We start from the raw sequence: 24,147 nt of genomic DNA on the forward strand, positions 1-24,147 counted from the left end.
TCGCTCCCCCCCTTTTTCTAAGCCACTAAGCTGCTAATAGCCTTTTAGCCGCTAAGCCACTAAGCCTTTAATAGCCGCTAAACCGCTAATAGCGCTAATCTGCTAATAGGGTTGCTTCGCAAGACGAAAAAACCGCTAGACGAAGAGACTCGCGGAACGGATTATTTTTGTCTTGCGAGGCACCACTGTATAATAATATTATAATAATAATTTATTATTTATACCCCGCCCATCTGGCTGGGTTTCCCCAGCCACTCTGGGCGGCTTCCAAAAGAATATTAAAATACTGTGATACCTCAAACATTAAAAGCTTCCCTAAACAGGGCTGCCTTCAGATGTCTTCTAAAAGTCTGGTAGTTGTTGTTCTCTTTGACATCTGATGGGAGGGCGTTCCACAGGGATGGCGCCACTACCAAGAAGGCCCTCTGCCTGGTTCCCTGTAACTTGGCTTCTCGCAGTGAGGGAACCGCCAGAAGGCCCTCGGTGCTGGACCTCAGTGTCTGGGTAGAACGATGGGGGTGGAGACGCTCCTTCAGGTATACTGGACCGAGGCCGTTTAGGGCTTTAAAGGTCAGCACCAACACTTTGAATTGTGCTCGCTTTATTGGCCAAGGGAGCCGGCGTACAGCTTCCAGGTCATGTGGCCAGCATGACTAAGCTGCTTCTGGCGAACCAGAGCAGCGCACGGAAATGCCATTTACCTTCCCGCCGGAGCGGTTCCTATTTATCTACTTGCACTTTGACATGCTTTTGAACTGCTAGGTTGGCAGGAGCAGGGACCGAGCAACGGGAGCTCACCCCATCGCGGGGATTCGAACCGCTGACCTTCTGATCGGCAAGTCCTAGGCTCTGTGGTTTAATCCACAGCACCACCGTTGTCCCTCTAGGAAGGCATGGTACAAACACACAAATGGGAATGCCAGATAAGCTCCACCACACCAACCTCTCCCTTCCTCCTCTACCTCTCAGTAAGCAGCAGTAGCAATGTTGCTGACTGGAGGTCAGGTGAGTGCTGCATTCTCTCCATGATGTATGCTGCTGGCTCTTGGGGTTCCATTTAACTGCCCCCTACCAAGAGCCTGTTAGAATTCCTGCTCCATGACTGCAGTCATGGGATTGTTGCCTATGGGATATTTTGACTCCACAGAGTGGGAAGTGACGGAGAAGGATGTTTGTGTTACTGTATTCCGTGAAGTGGGACTATTGTCCTTTGTTCATTCTCTTTGCTGTCTGATGCTAGAGAGAGAGGGAGCCATGTTGCAGGGCTCCGTGTGTGTTTATATGTAAATAAAGTACATTAGCCAACGTGCTGAGTTGCTGAGGTCTGTCACGCAAGCTGTGAACGCTCTGCGGATCCCTAAGTGTGCCAGTGTCTGTTGGCATCAGTCGCTGTGATGTTCGGGCTGAAGAAAGCTTTTGAAGCTCCCGAACAATCGACCAGGAGGGAGAGAACATGCCAGTCGGGCATGTGTCTCTACCAGGGTCCTACTTGAGTGTAGGAGAAGCTCCTGATATGGCCTACCATTCAACCTTAGATGCAATTCTGCCTCTTAGGATGGTTTCATCAGTTTCTTTGTGTAAGTGTTGTTCTCCAAAATGCATGGCTCTGGTTGTTTCTGGGAATATAGTAAAATAAACTTTGCACTATTGTAATATATAAACATAAAGTTAAAAAGGTAACATGCAAAATCCTCCATGCAAACCAGGCACCAAAAGTCAGTGCAACTTCTAAATTTCATACTGGTTTTTAAAGATGCTTAGGGATGGTCTTTTGGAAGAATGTCATGGGACCGCTTCTTAATGCACATGTGCAGCTTTAAGTTGGCACAGAGATATTTCTATGTGCGTGGAGGATTGGTTGGTTGATTTTAGGAATTATAATGAAGACATAAGGAGGAGGTGGTTTTTATAGGCATGTTCAAAAGTTACACCTCAAAACGGCAAAAAGGAACTAAAAAAAGCTGTGATGGTGATGTCGAGAAGTAAAAACAGATGAACTTACTATACACTTTAGGACAACATACTTTTGCACGTTCTCTTATCTGGATTGAGAGTAAAGCCTTGCTGGCATCGGCAGTAATAGGATTCATCTGTATTGACACACTCCTGCTGGCAGCCATGATTTTGCATTGCACAGTAGTCTGGTCCTGAAGATTGGGAGGGAGGGGGGAATTATTATTATTTAAGTAACAGGAGTAGTACACAAAGTGAGCAGACTGTAATAAAAAATAAAGGCTTCAGCCAGAGATGTGACTATAAGAAGAGCATTAGTTTTTCACAGAAAATTGAAGAAAATCTTTATAAATCTGGGGACAGAAGCAAACCGCAGGCCAGTCTGACACTCCCAAAGCTACATCTATACAATGTTGAGGTCAGTGCTGCTTTGCTTTGTCCTGCCCTCTCAATAACTGGCAGCGACACGAGGGGTTAGGGTTACAGCCCCACCCATGCAACCCTGCCAGCCACTAAAGGGAACAGAATACATCTAATTGGTCTTGTTGGACCCATAACCCCAACATTCCACAGATGAAAATAGGGACCTTCTAGTCTACATCAGTATCACTGCCAGGAGGGGCTTTTTTGTTTTGTTTTTTGCACGTTAATATTTTTATTAAAGTTTTCCAGACAACCCCTCCCTGAAGCCCAGCTAGCTTCAATGCCCACCTATGACTCCATCTCCTTGCCCCTGCTACCTCTTAAACTTCAGCCCCCCAGAGGCTGGCCTGCACCCCAACAGCTGGTCCCCAGATGTTGTTGGACTACAACTCCCATCATTCCTAGCCAGCATGAGCAGTGGTCAGGGATGATGGGAGTTGTAGTCCAACAACATCTGGGGACCCACAGGTTGAGAACCACTGAGCTACACCCTTTCCTACGACCTTCAGGGCCTGCTCCTACCCAGGGTCTCCTCCAGCCGCTGTCTTCTCTTCAGTCCTGACCTAGCTCACTTTCTCTTGTTTTTATTTGGCATGCCCAGCTGGATGGGTGGCTAGGGGTCTGCCAACCTGGAGAGTCGCAACCTCCCATGGCAAGGATGGCAGTGGCCCTATTGCCTCCTTCCCCCTCCCCCCTCTTGATGCTGCTGCTACTCCACCGGCCGTCCAGCTGGTCAGCCTGGCTTCCTTCCTTGGACCCAGCACAAGACTCTTCTCCCTTCCTTCCACCCTGCTTCCTTTTGACTGCCAGGAGCAGTGGCAAAGGAGGAGGCTGAGTTGGGCAACACTCTCTTCCCCCTATTTCCCCCAACATGAAACCATGCTTTCTGCCACCTGTATCATATAGGCACATGTACTAAAGTGTGTTGTTAATTGTACATTACGGCAGAACTTCATCTAGGCCAGTTCACCTACCAGGAATGGCCCTTCTAGAATATCTGCAACCTGAGATCCTTTTCATTGGAGATGCCATGGACTGTAGCCAGGACCTCCTGCATGCAAAACAGATGGTGGAACTGTGGCACTTCCCCTTACAACAGACTGTATGCACCTGTGTGCTACTATCTGAAAGAACTGAGCATAGATGTGGAAAACTTACGCCTGCAGGTTTTTTTATCCGGATTGAGAATGAACCCTTTGCGGCATTGACAGTAGTAGGAGTCTTCAGTATTAATGCATTCATGTTGACAGCCTTGGTTATTCAAAGCACAGTAATTTACAACTGAAAAACAAACAAGAACCACAAGCTCACAGAACTTGACAAATTAACATTTGCAACGTTGGTGGCGGGCAGGTAGCCCATCTAGGAGATGGAAAACACTGATCCTAAACCTCCATAGCCTTGCGGGATATCTTCTGGAGAAGAAAACCCTACACAAATCTGGAGTGGAGTTCCTAATATGACTGGATGGTGCCTTGTACACTTCCTGTCAGCAACTAAGCTAAGCTGCTAACAAAGATATAACTCTGCTTTGCTTTGGACCACATCAGCAAGGCCAAAGGGGGTGTGTGTGTTGTCATCTGGGCAGCCCAGGACCTCCATACACTCTGCCCAGGCTTGCTCCCTGAGGAAGTCACTTTGGTGTTGCTAACACAGCAGCTTGACTTCATCCCTGGGGGCTCACTCCACTGTTTCTCAAGACAGACGGATGCCAACATGACAGCAACTTATCAACTAAGGCCCTTTGTCAGGTGCTGGTCAGAGAAGTGGACAATGTGTATGTGGTTTTCCATCTAGATTCAATTTGGACTGCAGTGACACGAAGAGCACAGCACATGTTTAAACTGACCTTCCCATCACATTGTTGCTATAATCCTGTTGGAGCAGCTGACATGAACGTCATTCTGAGGCATAGAATCATAGAATCATAGAGTTGGAAGAGACCACAAGGGCCATCGAGTCCAACCCCCTGCCAAGCAGGAAACACCATCAGAGCACTCCTGACATATGGTTGTCAAGCCTCTGCTTAAAGACCTCCAAAGAAGGAGACTCCACCACACTCCTTGGCAGCAAATTCCACTGTCGAACAGCTCTTACTGTCAGGAAGTTCTTCCTAATGTTTAGGTGGAATCTTCTTTCTTGCATGATCTTCCATACCTTGTGTTCATGGGAAAGGGAAGTGAGGTGTCCTGGGGAAAGGGAAGAATTCCATCATCCCCTGAAGATGTTGGAAGCCAACTGTGTGAACTACACAGTGGGCACTTTTCCTGTGTAAGTCAGCTGTGGGTTGGTAAGGGGCTAGTGATAACTTAAACCACGGGTAAGGAACATGTTGGAGGGACACAGTTGGCGCTGTAGTCTAAACCACTGAGCCTAGGGCTTGCCGATTGGAAGGTCGGCGGTTCGAATCCCCATGCCGGGGTGAGCTCCCGTTGTTCAGTCCCAGCTCTTGCCAACCTAGCAGTTCGAAAGCACGTCAAAGTGCAAGTAGATAAATAGGTACCGCTCCATCGGGAAGGTAAATGGCGTTTCTGTGCACTGCTCTGATTCGCCATAAGTGGCTTAGTCATGCTGGCCACATGACCCGGAAAAACTGTCTGCGGACAAACGTCAGCCCCCTCAGTAGTAAAGTGAGATGAGGGGTCCTTTACCTTTTTAAGGAACATGTTTAGCCTGAGGGCCACATTCCAATCTGGGTAACCTTCAGGGGGCCACATGTCTGTGGAGGGCAGGGTCAGAGGCAAAGTGGGTGTGTGGAAACAACAAATGTGAATTTCACCTTTCTACAGTAGGCTACTTTCTACACACACACACACACACACACACACACACACACACACACCCTCCCTACCCTCCATCCCTTTTCATTTTTTCATTTCACTTTTAATTTGTATACCGCCTTTCTATATTACTATACACAAGGTGGTTTACAAGCTGAAGAAACAACAAAACAGACAGCAAAGATCACACACCTCATAACAATCTGATCCAATACCAGAAAAAGTCACAATAACTTTAAAATAAGCAACTTATATCAAATAAAGCAATATTCAACATAATAGTAAACAGTAAAATTAAATTACCGGTAGTTTTCTCCCGCTTGGACTACTGCAATACGTTCTACGTGGGGCTACCTTTGAAGGTGACCCGGAAACTGCAATTAATCCAGAATACAGCAGCTAGTGACTGGGAGTGGCTGCCGGGACTGGGAGTGACTGGGAGTGGCCGCTGGGACCACATAATACTGGTCCTGAGAGATCTGCATTGGCTCCCAGTACGTTTCCGAGCACAATTCAAAGTGTTGGTGCTGACCTTTAAAGCCCTAAATGGCCTCGGTCCTGTATACCTGAAGGAGCGTCTCCACCCCCATCGTTCTACCCGGACACTGAGGTCCAGCGCCGAGGGCCTTCTGGCAGTTCCCTCACAGCGAGAAGCGAAGTTACAGGGAACCAGGCAGAGGGCCTTCTCGGTAGTGGCGCCCACCATGTGGAACGCCCTCCCTTCAGATGTGAAAGAAATAAGTAGCTATCGTATCTTTAAAAGACATCTGAAGGCAGCCCTGTTTAGGGAAGTTTTTAATATTTAATGCTGTGTTGTTTTTAACATTCGATTGGAAGCCGCCCAGGGTGGCTGGGGAACTCAGCCAGATGGGTGGGGTATAAATAATAAAATTATTATTATTATTATTATTATTATTATTATTATTATTATTATTATTATAATATAATTATACGGTTCACACTTATCAATTACAATACAATTTTTTTTACTAAACTATAATCAGTAAAAATAACAGCAAGTCATAATGCATTAAATACCACAAAACCATGTAAAAGGATCAAATTGAGAAACAAGGACACACAACTTATAAAATTGTGTTGTTGTTTTTTAAAAAAATATCCCCAAGCTCCTCTTCTCTCTTCCCAGCTGCTTCTGCAGTTCTCAAATACATGGTCTGAGGAAGGCTCCTAAGGTTGGGACAAGGCAGGTGGAAAAAGCCACTGTCTGATGAACAGAAGCAGACAAGCCAAAGGCATTATCAGAGTCCAAGGACAAATTGCAGCCAGGCAAAGACATTCAGGCGGATTAGCAGAGCCAGTGAGGGGTATGGTTTAGGGAGAGGGTAGATGGCCTGCAGAGAGTTCTGTGGGCCAGATGGGGAGACCTGGAAGGTTGCATTTGGCCCCCTGATCTGAGATTCCCTATTTGGTTTAAGCACGCCATACATCTGGACTGCAGAGTCTGGAGGAATGGAAGTAACGTTCACAATCCTTGAAATTAAAGTTGCCTTCATGGACCCTCAGGTGAGACAAAGCACGTGGGTGTAGAAATGGTGCTGTACTCAGTCTGACACATACCAAACTCTGTGCTAGCTGTTCTAATAGACATCTGAGCACCAACGCTCAACAACAATCCGTTCTCTTTCTTGACTATCACAGTGCAGCCAAAATAAACTTGACTCTGACTGCTCGAGGTTAAACACGAAAGTTTTCCTTTGTCATCACCTAGAAAAATTTACAGTTTGGAAGAAACCTAGGGTGTTACTTAAAATGTGGCGAGTACGGAACAATATTCAGGGACTGGATCCTTTGGGAAGCAGTGATTTGGTTAGAACTAGTCTCCCTCTTCCAGTGCTATTTTTCCAGAAGAAGAAGAAAAAGGTGCTGGAACTCACCATGAACACCTCGCTCGTTCTTTTAGAATGACAATGAAGCCCACCTGAGAGGTGCTAGAACTGAGTTCCAGTGAGTTCAGGCTGAAAAAAAGCCCTGCTCTTGCCACACAACATTGAAGAAAGAATTCCACATTGGCAGGTTATCAATGAAACAAACAAATTGACCCAGGGATGCCATTTCTGGTAGATGCTCCGTGTTGCACCCAACACGAAGTGTCTACCAAAAATGGCATCCTTGGGTCAATTTGTTTGTTTCATTGATATACAGCGGCAACTCAGGTTAAGAACTTAATTCATTCTGGAGGTCTGTTCTTAACCTGAAACTGTTCTTAACCTGAAGCACCACTTTAGCTAATGGGGCCTCCCGCTGCCACCGCCGCTGCATGATATCTGTTCTCAACCTGAAGCAAAGTTCTTAACCCGAGGTACTATTTCTGGGTCAGCGGAGTTTGTGACCTGAAGCAACTGTAACCAGAAGCGTCTGTAACCCGAGGTACCACTGTACTCCCTTTCCTCCAAGGAGCAAAAGGCGTGAGAGACTGTGACTGGCCCAGGGTCCCCCACTGAGTTTCATAGCTGAGCAGGGATTTCAACCCAGGTTTCCCATGTTCTAGTCTATACTATACACTGTACCATACTGACTCTTCTTCTCTCCTGTATTGTGATATCAATTCATTGTGAATTTTCCAATTCCCACCGGGGGCAGCTAATTATGTGGATAAATGGTAAAGAAGTATGATGTCACCCCTTTAATCATGGAACTTTGAAGTGTCAGGCATAGCTCTAATGGCTTTAGCCCAAACGTAGCAGAGTTTTCCTGCACAGCGAAGAAGCTAGTTGAGGTGGAAATGACTAGTCAGCTAGACTCAGAATAACTATTTACAGGATTTATTAAAAGGAAAAATAAAACCAGCAGAGTTTCTGCATACAAAACAAAGCAAAATAAATCCTTTCTTTCTCTCTCTCTCTCATAACCATACACAGCACTTCTACTCCTACTCCTAACACACCCAACCCCAAACTGTGCTAGCATTCCTAGATAACAGAGTTGAGTGCTGGTCGTTAACCAATCAGAGCAAGTAGTTTCTAGGTCAAGCAGGGAGCCAGTGTGGTGTAGTGGTTAAGAGCGATAGACTCGTAATCTGGGGAACCGGGTTCGCGTCTCCGCTCCTCCACATGCAGCTGCTGGGTGACCTTGGGCCAGTCACACTTCTCTGAAGTCTCTCAGCCCCACTCACCTCACAGAGTGTTTGTTGTGGGGGAGGAAGGGAAAGGAGAATGTTAGCCGCTTTGAGACTCCTTAAAGGGAGTGAAAGGCGGGATATCAAATCCAAACTCTTCTTCTTCTTCTTCTTCTTCTTCTTGGCTTTCTTCCAAGAGTAAATTGACACTGCCTTGAGTTAATTGTGTGAAGCCAGAATCTGTAAGTTCCCATGAGAATCAATTAACAGAAACTGAACATTTAAACCCTCTGAGAAAGGGTGTAGCCTCTACGCTTCACTCCTTGTTTCAACCCTGATCTCCCTCACCTGTTCTCCCCATCAAGAGGACCTTATTTGAGCACCACCATGGCAAATGGTGGAGGCCATAAGCGGGCATGGTTGAACACAGCAGCTTCCTTCTCTCTCCCTTAAAAAAGCATTTAAAGGAATGAGCAATTTGTGGATCTGGCAACTGTCCAATGAAGCCACTTAATGTTCTGCAAACTAGTTTTGTCCCTCTGTGTTACTAAGCTTATGATGTAAACCCTGGCCTCATAGTTCACCATGACTTGTTTACTTACATTATTATCCCATTCTTCCTCCAAGAAGCTGAAAGATGCATGCATGCTATTCTCCATCCCGTATCCCCCCTTACAACAACCTTATAAATTAGGCAACTTAGCCTCAGGGCCTCCCATTGAGCTTCACAGCTATTTGAACTTGGGCCTTCCCAGCCAGCCCTCTAGCCATTACACCATACTGGGCTTGTATTGCTCTTTGACAGCAAGAAGCATTGTTGTAGTCATTTTGGTAATTTACATTCACTAAATATAAACAGGACGTAATATTTATCTACAAAGCACTAGGCAAGATGCCAAAACTAAACTAATTTGCGAAAGTGGTTGTGAAATGGTGTAAGCTATACCCTGAAAATATTAAACACTGCATATCTGTCATTGTGCAAACTCCCACTACCCAAAATTTCTGCTTATTAGAATATATTTGTGCCCTTCTCATTTGCCTAAATGTAAACCTGTTAATCAAACCCTCTTTCAGAACATCCTAAATTGTTTGGAATGCTCTGCAGATTTTGGATAGATGAAGCTGAACTGTATTTATCTCTGTGGAGCTTGTGTCAGTTTTTAAAGAATTATTCTAAACAAAGGATAAACATAATCAAATCACAAAGTGGTTTCTTAGATCATTTGGACTAATAAAAAGAACAAAGTTTCCATCTTTTGCCCTTGAAATAATGTCATGTTTCATATAAATTTTACCAAGTACGGCATTCCCAACAGTGCCAACTAAGCCATTATGAACTAGCTGCTAGATCCTGTTATATTTCTTTTTTACGTTCCAAAATCATATTACTTAAAAAAAAAAATTAATGTCCATTTGTTTGGATTAATGCATTCTCCCCAAATCCCACAACTGTAACTCTGCCATAATTTAGGCAACCTTGGGAAAACAGAACAAAAAGCAGCTGATAATATTCTTTCACATTATGGGAGTTTCTGCTTTGCTGACTTAAAGAAATTGGGCAGAGTCCAAACAATTTAGACTTTCCATCATGTAGGATGTGTAACCACTTTCCTGGCAAACACCTTCCTTGTTCCAGGCTGAAGACAGTCATATGGAACATTTCTTGAAAATTAAAGCAATAATCAGCTTTCCCTTAAAAATCTCAAGCGCAATTTTTCAGCAGCCTCGTGAGACAAAATTATAGTAACAGCAATCTACTCTAACCACAGTACATTTCAGGATATAATTTACTTATTTATACTAATGAAGTCCCAATCAATGGGAAAACATATATTACAAAGTTATTTTGAAACTACAAAAGTAGTCAGCGACTAGCGCCTTTGTCAAATAGATGAGTAATAGGGTTGGATCCCTTACTCAGAGTAGACCCATTGAAATTCATGGATATTAGTTGTGTCCATTAATTTCAGTGGGTCTGCTCTGAGCAGGACTAGCATTGGCTACAACCAGCACTCAGCTTCCTGAGAACAGTTTCTTTCTATCCACTTTCTCAACACCATGCATGATGTTATAAATCTCTATCATGTCCCCTCTTGCTTGCCCTTTTTCTAAACTAAAAAGTCCCAATTACTACACACATCATCATCATCATCATCATCATCATATTATTATTATTATTATTATTATTATTATTATTATTATTATTATTTGTACCCTGCCCATCTGATTAGGTTGCCCCAGCCACTCTGGGCAGCTTCCAGCATATACAAAAACATAATAAATCTCTTACAGCTCTACAATATCCACTTTGAAATGGGGCAATAAGAATTGTAAACATACTGAACTTATAGGACAGCCTATAGACCAACTATTTATTCATAACATTTATCTGAATAGCATTTATAGGAATATCTAGCAAAGAAGAGCATTTAAGATGATATTTTATTAGACCAACTTCTACCAGTGTAAAGTAGGCAAAACTTTCCATTAGACCTTTTAAAATAAATAAATAAATGGTAGTTTGGTTCTTCTTATACTTTACATGTGAATTTGCTTTATAGCTAATTCCCAGCAAGGTAGTTGACAGACGTATATCTTAAAGTCACTTCAGCTAGTCTGCTGTATTGAAGGAAAGAGAATATATGCATAGATTGTTGTTGTTGCTAGGGATATTGGCCATTGGCGTGGAAAAAAACTGACTACAATTCTCCCATCTGTTTTTTGTTGTTGTTCCTTTCCCCTGAAAATATGTTTATCTGCTTCTGATTACTACTTTTGTTAAATATTTCACATTGTTTGAAAGCCAGAAGGGTGTGGAGGGTACTGAACATATTGCCTTCTATGGTCTGGTCCCAATCATATATACATTGCAATGGATTCCAACAAAGAGTTGCAAGAAAGAAATTGTAGTATCCTGATGAGGGTCAGTCATCTCTAATATTAACAGTGAAGGGAACACAATTTTATCTGGTGAGGGATAATGTACACACTCAAAACACCACATATGCAACATCTTTTGTGTGTTTTCACATACACATGTGTGCTGTGTTGCAGTATTACTTCAGTTCTGTCAAAACATCGGTTCTAGATGTTTAAACTGTTTAGTTTTTTTCTGTCCCATAGATTCAATTATTAAGCATCACACAGAATTCAGAATGGCTGGGCTCTGATTCAACTGTAATTTACTCTTTATTCTTGGGGTAAAGTTGAGATGTTCAGACAACATGACTATTCTAGGTTTTTGAAACTAATAGTATCTGGCACATATCATCTACTCTTGAGAAAAGTAGTAGTATTTCATTTGGCCCATATAATCCACTCTTGAGAAAGAAAGCACTTTTGTCTTCTGCAAAACTTGAACCTGCTGACACCTCTCCCTTGTGCTCAGGTGGTAAAGTTTTAGCTACTTAAGCAAAAACACTCATGCCTGACCACTGGAAATGTAAGGGAACAGTATTCCCGTGAGCCACTGCAAATTGTATCTTAAAAGTTCAAGGTGTAGAAGAAACTAAAATGGAGTGTACAAAGGGACCACAACCTTAAGCACTGTTAGATGGATAAAGGTCCGCTGAAATCAATGATAATTAAATCTAAGTAAATATGGCTAGGGTAAGGGCATTCATTAAAAAAAAAATAATTATGATTTTTCAGCACACAACTGGAGGTAAGTCCCACTGTGCTCATTTAGATTTACTCATTTGGAAGGTACATAGGACTTCAGACTAAGCTGCCTATAAGCTGCACATACTGTATTATGGAGTTCCTCCAAGCTAAATGTAGAGAAGCCACACCTCTGTAGAATTAGGTCAAGAGGAAGGGAAAATACATAACATGAATATGAGAATAGACATGTTTTGAGAGTGAGAAGAGGACTCATCATTCCATAAGCCACTAATAAGATCCTGCTAAATTATCCAATGAGCCTGGAATATAATTAAGTCTGAGCAGAGAAACTTATACTATGGTTGAAATTGCATGGAAATGTTTTTTAAACCCTTGTGTCCCTGAAGTGCCAGAAGCTGCCAGGGCTAGAACTGGGTTCCATTCTCTGTGTAGCTGCCATTTGGAACAAGTTCCTTCTAGTGAAATGTTCTCAGGCTCTGGATTAGTCCCTCCCCTCCCCCCAAGTTGGCCATTGGGCACTTCTGGGTAGAAAAGGCTGTAAAAGTCTTCCTATCAGTCTCTTTAGTCTGTTTCAGCTTCTGGCTGACCTGAGAGCTGCCTATAGCTCAGCCCTAGCTTAAAGAAAAAGAGAAGTATCATGGCACTTAAGCTAGATATTTGGGCTATGAGAACTCTCTAGGGGAAAGGAGTTGCACAGTTACAGAAGAGCTAGTGCAGGGGTCAGCAACCCGCGGCTCAGGAGCCGCATGTGGCTCTTTTACACCTTTGCCGCGGCTCCGGGGCGGATACTAGCGAGGGGAGGAGGCGCATTGTGTGCCCCGACACTCCCCACTGTTTTAAATGTCGCAATGGTTTTGCGGCTCCCAGTTTTTTTTTCTTCGGTCCAAGTGGCTCTTTTTGTCTTAAAGGTTGCAGACCCCTGAGCTAGTGTGTCTATGTGCCCCTGGAGAAATTAACAAAGACTATACAAAAGAAGATGGCTTTGATTTTTAGGGATCTCAGTAGGACATAGGACAGGGGGTATTCAAACAAATGAAAATACTTAAATAAACAAAAAGAGAACATAGTGCATGTAAATGGAAATGCATCCGATTTATATATAATAAGTTTAAGTATTCAGCAATCAGAAAGTAAAGTATTCATTAGAACAAAGAACAACCCATTCCTCATGCAAAGTAGTAACATAAAACAGCTGTTATTTGAAAAGCAATAAGTTTTATGGGTTTCAGAGTGAAGTTTGCTAGAGAGAATGTACAGCTGTGGGAAGCTGTTTTGCTTACAAAGTATTGGGGTGTGACTGTGTTTATGGGCCTAAGAAAACTTGAACATATGATGGAATCAGTATGCTTTCACATATTTTTTTAGCAAGCTTTTAAAAACTGGAGCCTGAGAAAGATAGTTGTTTAGCATCAAGGAACACTCTTTAATGAAATGTGGAGGTGTTCCCTTCCAGCTCCAGAAAAGGGAAGTCCACAGTGTGGGAAACAGCAGATTAATCATAACATTAGGAACAACTCACATAGCTATCACAAAGAGTTTGTGCCCTTAAACTTATTAGTTTGTTGCTGTGTCTGATAATTTTCCTGCCCATTGCTGCAATTCTCCTGCTTAGAGAAATTTCTACAGTGGCACCACATGAATTCTTCCTTCCCTTCATCCTATTCCCACATTAGTTCTGTAAGATTTTATCTTACGGCTTCGCAGCCAGCAGAACCTTCCATTCCCCACAAGCAATGGAACGTGTGAGCTGACAGCTTATGGGTCTCAGCCACCCTGTCATCCCTGATACTCCAAACTGAATATAGGAGATTAGAAACTAAAGAGGTACCACAGTTCAAGAAGGACACTGACAAACTGGAACGTGTCCAGAGGAGGGCAACCAAAATGGTCAAAGGCCTGGAAACGATGCCTTATGAGGAACGGCTAAGGGAGCTGGGCATGTTTAGCCTGGAGAAGAGGAGGTTAAGGGGTGATATGATAGCCATGTTCAAATATATAAAAGGATGTCACATAGAGGAGGGAGAAAGGTTGTTTTCTGCCTGCTCCAGACAAGCGTACACGGAGCAATGGATCCAAACTACAAGAAAGAAGATTCCACCTAAACATTAGGAAGAACTTCCTGACAGTAAGAGCTGTTCGACAGTGGAATTTGCTGCCAAGGAGTGTGGTGGAGTCTCCTCCTTTGGAGGTCTTTAAGCAGAGGCTTGACAACCATATGTCAGGAGTGCTCTGATGGTGTTTCCTGCTTGGCAGGGGGTTGGACTCGATGGCCCTTGTGGTCTCTTCTAACTCTATGATTCTATGATTCTATGAGGTTGATCTGCCTGCTGTCATAAGTAACCTTTTTCATGGGAATGAGAGTGACCAATGGGACCCTGTGGCAGGCCCAAGCAGGTGAGGGGGCAGCTGGGTATGCTTCTCCAGGCCTTGGAGGGCTAAGAGATATCCAAGACAGTTATCGCAATAAAAGCAGCCTCTTTTTCCTTGCTTTCTTTTTTTAAGTGTAAGAACAATAGGAAGCAGATACATACTGAAGCATTTCTTTCCATCTTCCTCAAGTTCATAACCATCATAACACTGGCAAACATAGGATCCAGGTGTATTCACGCATATCTGTTCGCAATCATGCTTTTCGACTTCGCATAGGTCCTGGGCTGCAAAATATAAAAATTACACCACAATCTTAGAAAGAACTGGGATTGCAGCCTGTGCCATCATCAGTTCTACCTTTTCTTTCTGTCTCAGGTCCTGCAATCTTTCATATCATATAGTATCTGCATGCAGAGAGGACAGTAATATTGGAGATGTTTGTGAACATATAGATATGCTTTGTTACCTTACCCAAAATTATCTGTTGGATGCAGAACTAATCTGCAGGAACAGCAAATGTTACAATCAGATCATCAACTGGTTTAAAACCAAGCACTTTGGCTAAAATTGTATCAGAACCTTCCATTACCACATGGACAGAAATGGGAGAACTTCTGGAAGATTTACTTGAAATGAGATTGAATAGCACTGAACTGCAAACCTATGCAGATTTCCTGATAATTAGTCCACAACATATGGAGGGCTCCACAATGGCTACCACCAGTCTATGCCATAATAAATGCTGTGTTGCAAGACTCTGCTGTTGCTTTTGTTGCAGAAGACTAACACAGCTACCTCTCTCTGTGCAGAGTGAAACGGGGGTCAACAAAGTGTGACCTGTGGGATGGGTTTTAATAGGTAAGAGAAGATATACTAATTGCAATTCATTTCTCTAGGCTCCCACATGTGTGGGTTGAACAGAGTTTCAAAAGCCCAACCTCGGCAGCAAAATCAGAAACATAGGAATTAGGCTGCAAAGCCTCCTTTGAGCAAATCCAGCTAACAAAGTACTGTAAGTTGGCTTCCCCCTTCTTACCCCACTTAACAAAGAATCAGGCAACAGCTTGTAAGGTAAGTAAATATATATATATAATTTACTTATAATATTGCACTGGTTCACAGAAGTGGCAGCAGTAAAAACTATGCAGGCAAAATACTTAGTATATTTACAACATAACCAGCTTCAGCCATGTGCCTAAAAGCTGCAGCAAGCAGAGGCATATCTGCACCCAACACTAGTCAAAGGAACATAGAGAGGAACAGGAAGTACTATACTCTCCTTCCTCTCTAGGAAAGGAGGGGAAATGAGGTCACACACAGCCCTCTCTACCAATTGTATGGTCTGAGTATCTGCCTATCAGCAGATACTCTGTGGACAGATAGCTCTGTGGACTTAGGCCCTTCTCATGCTAACTAGCAAGAATATGCATTTGTTAGGTTTGGCTGGTAATCTCCTACATGAACTATGCTCTCTGTGAGTTGAACTGGTGCCTTAAAACATGTCTCAGTATCTTCTGCAATGCAGAGGGCTCCCATCCCAAAGCCAATATATAGCCAACCGGCAGATTTGGTAGCAGTATAAATATGCTTTTAGTTTAAAATTCTGAAATATCTTTTAAGCTAGAAAGATCTCCCTCAAGAAATAGGGTTCAAGCAATTAAAAAAGAAAATACTTTGCAGTATTGCTTTTTAAAAACCAGTATCAGGTCACTAATTGCCTAGAAACTAAATATCCACAATCAGTATTACTTAAGTGATTTAAAGTCACCCTTGCTTATTCAGATTGTTTTTCCTACCTCCAGAATTTATGACCAGGGAGATTTGTACGTATTTAAAGATAAATGTGAGAAAGAGATTAAAATAAGCAAGTCACGTTTAACACAAGCCCATGATATATAAACAACTTCATAAAAAAATAAAACATTCTAAAACAAAGTGTCAAAACTGATATGTGATACTGATACTTTAAAAACCTAGACATAATTCTGAAAATACAGATTACCGTAAATATTTGGTAAAAGAAGCAACTGTTTACTTATACAATCTGTGCTCATTGTGACAAATACACACATGCTTTCCCAGAGAATGGCATGCTTACTTTTTTCCAGCCAAGACTTACTATAGGTTTGTTTTCTGCACGAACTGGATACGCTATATCTAGTCTCTTCAAAGTTCCCTCTATGCCTGACACATTTTGTTTCCTCTCAAAAAGGAAATCTTAATTGCCCAAATGTGAGAATAAACAAAACATTATTTAAATGTTGCAACTATTTAGAAACCAACAACACAAACAAAAGAATGGTAGTATAACTAAGGATAGCCATGTTAGTCTGTTGCAGAAAAAAACCCCAATGGGGCTGTTGGGGCTGCATCACTGCTGCTTACCAGGACACAAACACACCAGCAGAGCCAATCTGATGCCTTCCCTGGTGTGCCTGAGCCAGTCCAACTTCACTGCCATCCTTTTTCAGCCGCTGTCCTTGAAAGCAGCAAAAAAAACCAATGCCAAGAGGCTGGTTTCCATGGCAGTGACCCCACTGACTGCTCCTGATCTTGACACTAAAAATAAAAGGAACTCTCATCTGTTTGATGAACCAATTCTGTTTAGCAAGCAGAATGGTTTTAATTGATTTTAAGAAGCCTTCCAAAATCCTCCCCCCCTTTCAAATCCTCTTTAAAAATAGGAAGGGATAAGTTGTTGCAGGCTGCTCTGTGTGGGGAATTCCAGACTTGTGATATCAATCAAGTACCTTTGATTCAGTCTCTAATGCATGTACACTTCGGGCTTTTCCTGCTACAGGCAACCACACTCAACATCTGGATATTGGGTGTAGGGAAGCCATCTAACACAGGGGCTGTACGCATTTCCTGTACACATAAGTCAATGCTGATTAAATTAATGGGTCACATATATGTATAAACTGGTTGTGGAACTGCAGCCAGCGAGTGAAATTCACAAACCTGAACTACTGATAAGAGCCTTGCAATTTACTTTAATGAGATGTGAATTATAGCCCTTGACTTTGAGAGATTAGAAAGGGTAAGTGATTTTGAGGGTGTTAAATTTAGTGTGGGAGTTAACTGAAAGCCGATGCTAGCATTTAGTGAAATACATCTGGTTAATGTTGACCATGTATTGTCTGAAAATGTAAACAAGGCTTATTTATATCTGCAGAGATTAGGGACCATGTGAGGAATGTGCTTTTGGCCTTATATGCTTCTGGACATTCTACAACACATGCAAATAAAAAAAAATAAAAAAATACAATGAGTGGAAATCAACATCACACTCTTCCCAACATTCAATCTATGTAATTATTCCAGCTTGCCAAACAGAATGATACTCCTTTCTTCCTCCTGCACACTGTTCTGGGGTGGTTCAGAGCCAATTTTATGCGGTGCAGTGGGAGAAAGAGGAGGAAAACCCTGGCCAGAAAGCTTCTGCTGATGGGGCTGGTTAGATGAATCCACCCAAATTTTTGGATCACACTGTAGTAGTGGGTTTTTTAAAATTGCTTTTATTTGATGCAAACTGTCATTCTGAAAGGTGGCATATTAATATGTAAAACAAATAATTAAGGCAATATATAAATCACACTAGGGCTGCATCAGCTTGAATCTAACCCTTGCCAACAAAACTGTTCTAGCATCTTCCTTTCTTAATATTCTACAGTAGGTGTGACAGGGCCATCAGCAACGCATATATCCACAGCTGCCACACATGCTTCCTTGGCCATAGTTACCAGGGAAAAAATATCTTCGGGAATCTATACTTAGCTTAGGCCACAATATAACTATGCCATTTTTTAAAAAGCGAGGAAAACCTTTAGGAAGGTATATAAATGGACCATCATCACTCTTGCTCCCTCCATGGCTCTCTTTCTCTCTGCACTTGATTGCAGTCAAGACACTTATGTGCTGTGTCACGAACAGCGATTCTATTGGTGAATTAATGCGCATTCCTACTGCACCAATTTCTGGCGATTTTCATGGTCACCCATTGGGCACCACTCAGCATAATGTTCCTTGCAGCCAATTTTCTGCACTACTGTCCTAGATCAGTTACAGGTAGGTAGCCGTGTTGGTCTGCCGTAGTCAAAACAAAATAAAATAATTCCTTCCAGTAGCACCTTAGAGACCAGCTAAGTTTGTTATTGGTATGAGCTTTTGTGTGCACGCACACTTCTTCAGATACATCTGAAGAAAATATTTGAAGAAGTGTGAAGATATCTGAAGTGTGTGTGCACACAAAAGCTCATACCAATAACAAACTTAGTTGGTCTCTAAGGTGCTACTGGAAGGAATTTTTTTATTTTGTTTGTCCTAAATCAGTACTTTATAAGAGAAGGCAATAAGCTGTATTTCATAAACTGGTGGTGTAGGGGCACCTTCTATTTAATTACGCCCATGCTATTTGTAATTTTTATCACTTTGCTGTACATAACGTGAACTAAGTTATCATATATCCAGTTACAGATAGGTAGCCGTGTTGGTCTGCCATAGTCAAAATAAAAAAATTCCTTCCAGTAGCACCTTAAAGACCAACTAAGTTAGTTCTTGGTATGAGCTTTCGTGTGCATGCACACTTCTTCAGATACACACATGTGTATCTGAAGAAGTGTGCATGCACACGAAAGCTCATACCAAGAACTAACTTAGTTGGTCTTTAAGGCGCTACTGGAAGGAATTTTTTAAATTTAAGTTATCATAGGAAGGCAGGCCACTTAGAATTCAAAAAAGACATGTGCTGCTATATAATGTTTATTTTGAGACACAAGTGGAGGAAAAACATAATGATTTGCCTCTGAGGGAAATCTTCACCATAAACACTGTGAAGAAGTCTATAAAGCATCTGGTGCCACAATGTCACGTTGATCTTCTGGACAAGATTACTGCAGCTAATTATTTTTTCAACATGTTACAGGGTGACATAAGCAGGAGAGAAGTCCTAGTCTAAGACTCCTGATCTTAGATAAAATATTATATATTTTAAATGTATTCTACACTATAGCAAGCAATAACCATGACAAGATCTGAGACTAGATCTTGGCAAGGAAAGTGAAGAAAACTTGGCACAGAGGAAAAAGAAAATGTGAGACAAAATGGAAATACAAAGTGTTTTTAAAAAGTTTTCCTACTATTAAAATGATGGGAGAATTGAAAGGGGAAAGACATAGGCAAAAGGTACAGATACTACCAACTATATAGCAATGTTGGTGTTCCTGTGGGCAGAACCACAAAAAAACATGGATCTGTTGCTGAAAATGTTAGCAATTCCCCCCTCAAAGATGTTTCCCCATTATGCATAGTGCATAATATCCTGGGTGCTGTTATGCTGAGAATTGTCCAGTTCCCACCAGAAGCAGCCAATGATATGCAGCAAAGGAAAGTACAGCCTTACATTTACATCAGAAACTGCACTATGTTGTACTAGAAAAACTTAACATGTAGCTTTCTTAGAATATGTTTATACACACACCAAAAAAACCATTCCACCATTTTACCTTATAAAAAAAAGTTATCAGGAGTGGATACATTGATTTTCCAAGGAAGTAATGTCAAATGTTTTCAGGCACTTGAGACCACAACAGCTTTGCAATTTTACACCAAAGACTGTATTTATGAGTTGGTAAGATATAAGAGAGATACAATAGAAAACTCACTATTGCAAGTCCTCTGGTCTGAGTTCAGAATATACCCTTGTTTGCATTTACATACATAAGATCCAGGAGTGTTGATGCAGAAATGATCACAGCCATGTTCAGTCACACTGCACATGTGTTGGACTGAAAAATAGAAAGGTAATTAAACAAAACTACTTCTGCTAAAGACTTAATATAAAAAATGACTAGGTAAGAGGTGTAAAAACCTAGATAAGAGGTTTTTCTTTCAACGGACAAAGAGAACATCCATATTAAAGGAATGAAATGAGCACCAAAATAGTCTTTCCTGCTCAAAATGGTTTGTAACCATCCACAGTTTTCCATTCTGTCTGAACATGGGAAACTCTTTGTACAAACCATAGTTAATTAACAAACCAGGATATTAAACTATTGTTTGATTCTGGCATGTACAGGTGAATGACCTATGGCAGCTTACCCTATTCAGAGAAAACAGGAAGATGCAGTTCATTACCGACTGCAATCAGAAGTTTTACATTTCCTCCCTTCGCATGCAAAGAAAGAAAGAAAGGGAAAGTGTGTGAGTCCAAGGTTCACTGTGGCTCATGCACATAATGGAAAACTGTTTTGTTTTTGTTTTTTGTTGCATCTCAACACAGCCTTAAATAATTATTTGTGGTGCTTCTCAAAAACCTGTCTATTCATCAAACACACTGCAATTTGTCTTTCATGATAAGGAGCCCATGGTTCTTGCATGCACCTGTTTCTTTTAAAAACAAGAGGGAGGGAGAGAGGCACCTTTAAAAGAATTTTCAACAAAACCTTCAAAATCTATGTTTAAGAGCCTTACCACAAAGTTTAGTCTGGAACACAGAAGTCAGCGTTTCAATCTGGCTAAAATTTGCAACCAAAAACACATGGTCTTCATAAGGTTCACTCCCAATGGACTTGAGGGTATTCATATCTACTTTTCCCACGCCAATAGCAAAAATCAGAATTCCCGAATTCCTGGCTTTTGCGGCAACATCTGCGACAGGATCCTGAGGCCTCCCATCTGTCACTATCATGATCACTCTAGGCACATTCTGTCGGAGTGGCCGAGCCCCTTCAGATTCTGAAAATGCGATGTTCACCGCATACTGAATGGCTAATCCCGTCATGGTACCTGTAGCCAGGTACAACATTCTTTTCACTGCTCTCTCCACATCCTGTTTCCTCCTAAAGGTCTTCAGGGAAAATTCCTGTTTGACCGTGCTGGCATATTGAATGAGTCCCACTCTAGTGGCATCCGGGCCAATGTCCAAAAACTGCAAGATGGTTAAGATGAATTCTTTCACTTTCTCAAAGTCATAAGGGCGAACACTGCGAGAACTGTCGATGATGAACACAAGGTCCAGCCGTTTGTTATTGCAAAAATTTTCTGAAAAAGGAGAGGGGAAAGCAGATATATAAAACAAACAATTCCCCAAAGTGAGTATGATGGGTCAGGCAGAGTGCTTATAATTTGAATTGAGAACTAGGAAGCAAATGAAATTTAATTTACAACCCAAAGATACTCAGTCTACCAATATTTTTAGTGTTCTGGTTAGAGTGCTGGACTAAGACCTGGGAGAGCAAGGTGCAAATCCCCACTTGGCCATGAAGCTTAGTGAATGACCTTGCTACAGTCACCATCTTTCAGTCTTGCCTACCTCACAGGGCTGTTGTAAGGCTGAAATGGGAGGGGCAAGTAACATATATACCAGTCTCACCTCTTTGGAGGAAAGGTGGAGTATAAACATGCTACAGTCAAACCTCGGTAGTCGAATGTAATCCATTCCAGAAGCCCAATTGGCTTCCGAAATGTTCAACAACCGAAGCGTGGCTTCTGATTGGTTGCAGGAGCTTCCTGCACCCAAGCGGAAGCTGCATCGGACGTTCAGCTTCCAAAAAACATTCAAAAACCGGAGCATTAACTTCCGGGTTTTCAGCGTTCGGGAGCCGAAACGTTCCAAAACAGAGGCGTTCATGATGCGAGGTTTGACTGTACTAATAATACCAAAAGAAGAATTGAGAATTAGCATAAAAGATGTAGGCAACAACCAAATTTAGCTAGTGGTAAGCAACTAACATTATGGGCTCCTATCCTGAGTCTGCATATTCTATAGTCAACTGAAGCAACATTCCATCTTGGGGAAATACAAAGTCAAGATAAGTTTTTTTTGGGTTTTTTGTACTGTTGTCCATTGTTGCGTACTTAAGCAAATGGTTCAAGGATAAATACTGAAAACATGTTTCTGCAATTTATTGAGGGAAATGGTCATATTTCCCTCTGGTTCATTTGGTCTTTTGTCAGCAACCAGAAACATTTGTGGGCACAGAACAACAATGTTATTTGTGGTCTATGAAGTACGGTAACTATGTTTTATTCATTTGGGGGCTACAGTCAAGGTTCCTTCAGAGAGTCATAGAAAGGTTGCTAACGCTTTCAGAACCAGAGGTTGCTCAACATCCTCCAAAATGAGCAAACATGGCATTCCAATTCTAATGAGATGCAGAAATGCTGGCGTATTTATTAGTTTTCCACATTATTACCTCACTCCTGTATGCAGTTATTTCTCTTTTTTCTAGCGTAGAATAAAACACCAATAATTATGGTATAATAATTGTACATGGATAACACGCGAGGGATATTTGCAGGAATGAAGTCAGAAAGAAAGAAATTAAAATAGAGTTGGAAGGGCTGAACTTAAGTTTGGTCACCACTGGAGACCAAACTAGGAAGTCTGGACCTCAATCTGAGGAGTTGGATCCAGTTCATTGCTTCTCTTCCAATTATGCCGTAAGCTGGAATGCTCTATGTTGATTCAAATGTAGTTGAAAAAAGTCGGGGGGGGGGGGGAATCACACTCGAAAGATGCTTATCATTTCAAGTAAAAAAATTAAGTGTTCTATTTTCAGTGTAACTTTTCAGACTCAAGTACATGAAGGAATGGAGCCCAAAAGCCAACACAGTCTTCTCCATGGGCCCTGTCAGTTGTCACAGGGCTCTTACTTGAATGCCAGGTGTAGGTTCCTCCTTCCCAGGACATTGTTTTGGCACCAGTTTTAGAAGTAGTGTTGCAGCTTTGGAATACAGTGGTGCCTCGCAAGACGAAAAGAATCCATTCCGCGAGTCTCTTCATCTTGCGGTTTTTTCGTCTTGCGAAGCAAGCCCATTAGTGACTTAGCGGATTAGCGCTATTAGCGGGCTTAGCGGATCAGCTGATAAGCGGTTTAGCGGCTTAGTGGATCAGCTGATAAGCGGCTTAGCGGATCAGCTGTTAAGCAGCTTAGCGGCTTAGGATCAGCTTATAAGCGGCTTAGTGGCTTGGGGAAAAGGGGGGGGGGAGGAAAAAAACCCGCAGGAACTCGCAAGACATTTTCGTCTTGCGAAGCAAGCCCATAGGAAATTCGTTTTGCGAAATACCTCCAAAACAGAAAACCCTTTCGTCTTGCGGGTTTTCCGTCTTGCGAGGCATTCGTCTTGCGGGGCACCACTGTACTAATAGTCAGAGGGCAAGTGTTAGTAACTAAAGCTGTGTATATGTTCCATAATTAACTAATCAGAAATAAGAAGAAATTGGGTCAAATGCAGTACTCTAGCCAAGGCAAATTTTGGAGTCTTTGCAAACATCACATGGAAATGAAAAGTTCTGGCTTTGTTCAACCATGCCCACAATTCTGGCTCTGATTTACAATTAATGTAGTCCAAAAAGGAAAGGACAGGATAGAGTATGCCCCCTCATGGAACTTTCTGACGCAATTCTAACAAAGATAACAATACTAAGCAGCAAGGATTAAAACAACAACTGTGAACATAGAACTTTAATTTTTGTGATTTTGATCCCTAACCTCTTATTTGGAATCCAGTGTTTATGACACATTCATAAGTAATGGAAATATAAAATGTGCATTAGGTCATCTAGTTGAGCTTCTAGCAAAATAGTTTTACTGTACTAGTTTATTCCAGGCACTTCAAGCAATAGGGTATAATTCATATAATTGATGCTATTAATACCAACAATTTCCTCAACATGTACGTGCCATTTTAAGTGTCAAACTAGACATTTATGAATGTAATCATCAACCCACCATGCCTTTTTAAGCAGTAAAAGCTACTTCCAGTAAGGAACAGGCACTAGAGAGGCAGTGAAGAGAAGGGAGTGCTTGACTATTTTCTTGCTTACTGTTTCTTGCTCCAAATCACTCCAAAGCAACTATCTCTCTCCCCCCCCCCCATAAAATCATGGCTGTTTTGTAATCTGATAAAGGAAAC

General features: G+C 41.9%; 1 protein-coding gene across 1 annotated transcript in view; it reads right to left on the reverse strand.

Moving 5' to 3' along the window:
- Positions 1-24,147, reverse strand: part of MATN2 (matrilin 2) — a 50,766-nt gene that overhangs the window by 20,854 nt on the left and 5,765 nt on the right. The window contains exons 3-7 of the mRNA XM_083517233.1: positions 20,701-21,270; positions 19,893-20,015; positions 14,391-14,513; positions 3,535-3,657; positions 2,025-2,147 (exon numbers count right to left, since the gene is read on the reverse strand). Coding sequence (XP_083373359.1) covers positions 2,025-2,147; positions 3,535-3,657; positions 14,391-14,513; positions 19,893-20,015; positions 20,701-21,270 — 1,062 coding nt within the window. The remainder of the gene's footprint in view (positions 1-2,024; positions 2,148-3,534; positions 3,658-14,390; positions 14,514-19,892; positions 20,016-20,700; positions 21,271-24,147) is intronic.

Source organism: Podarcis liolepis, assembly GCF_965112155.1.
Source record: "Podarcis liolepis genome assembly, chromosome: 8".
NCBI lineage: Eukaryota > Metazoa > Chordata > Lepidosauria > Squamata > Lacertidae > Podarcis > Podarcis liolepis.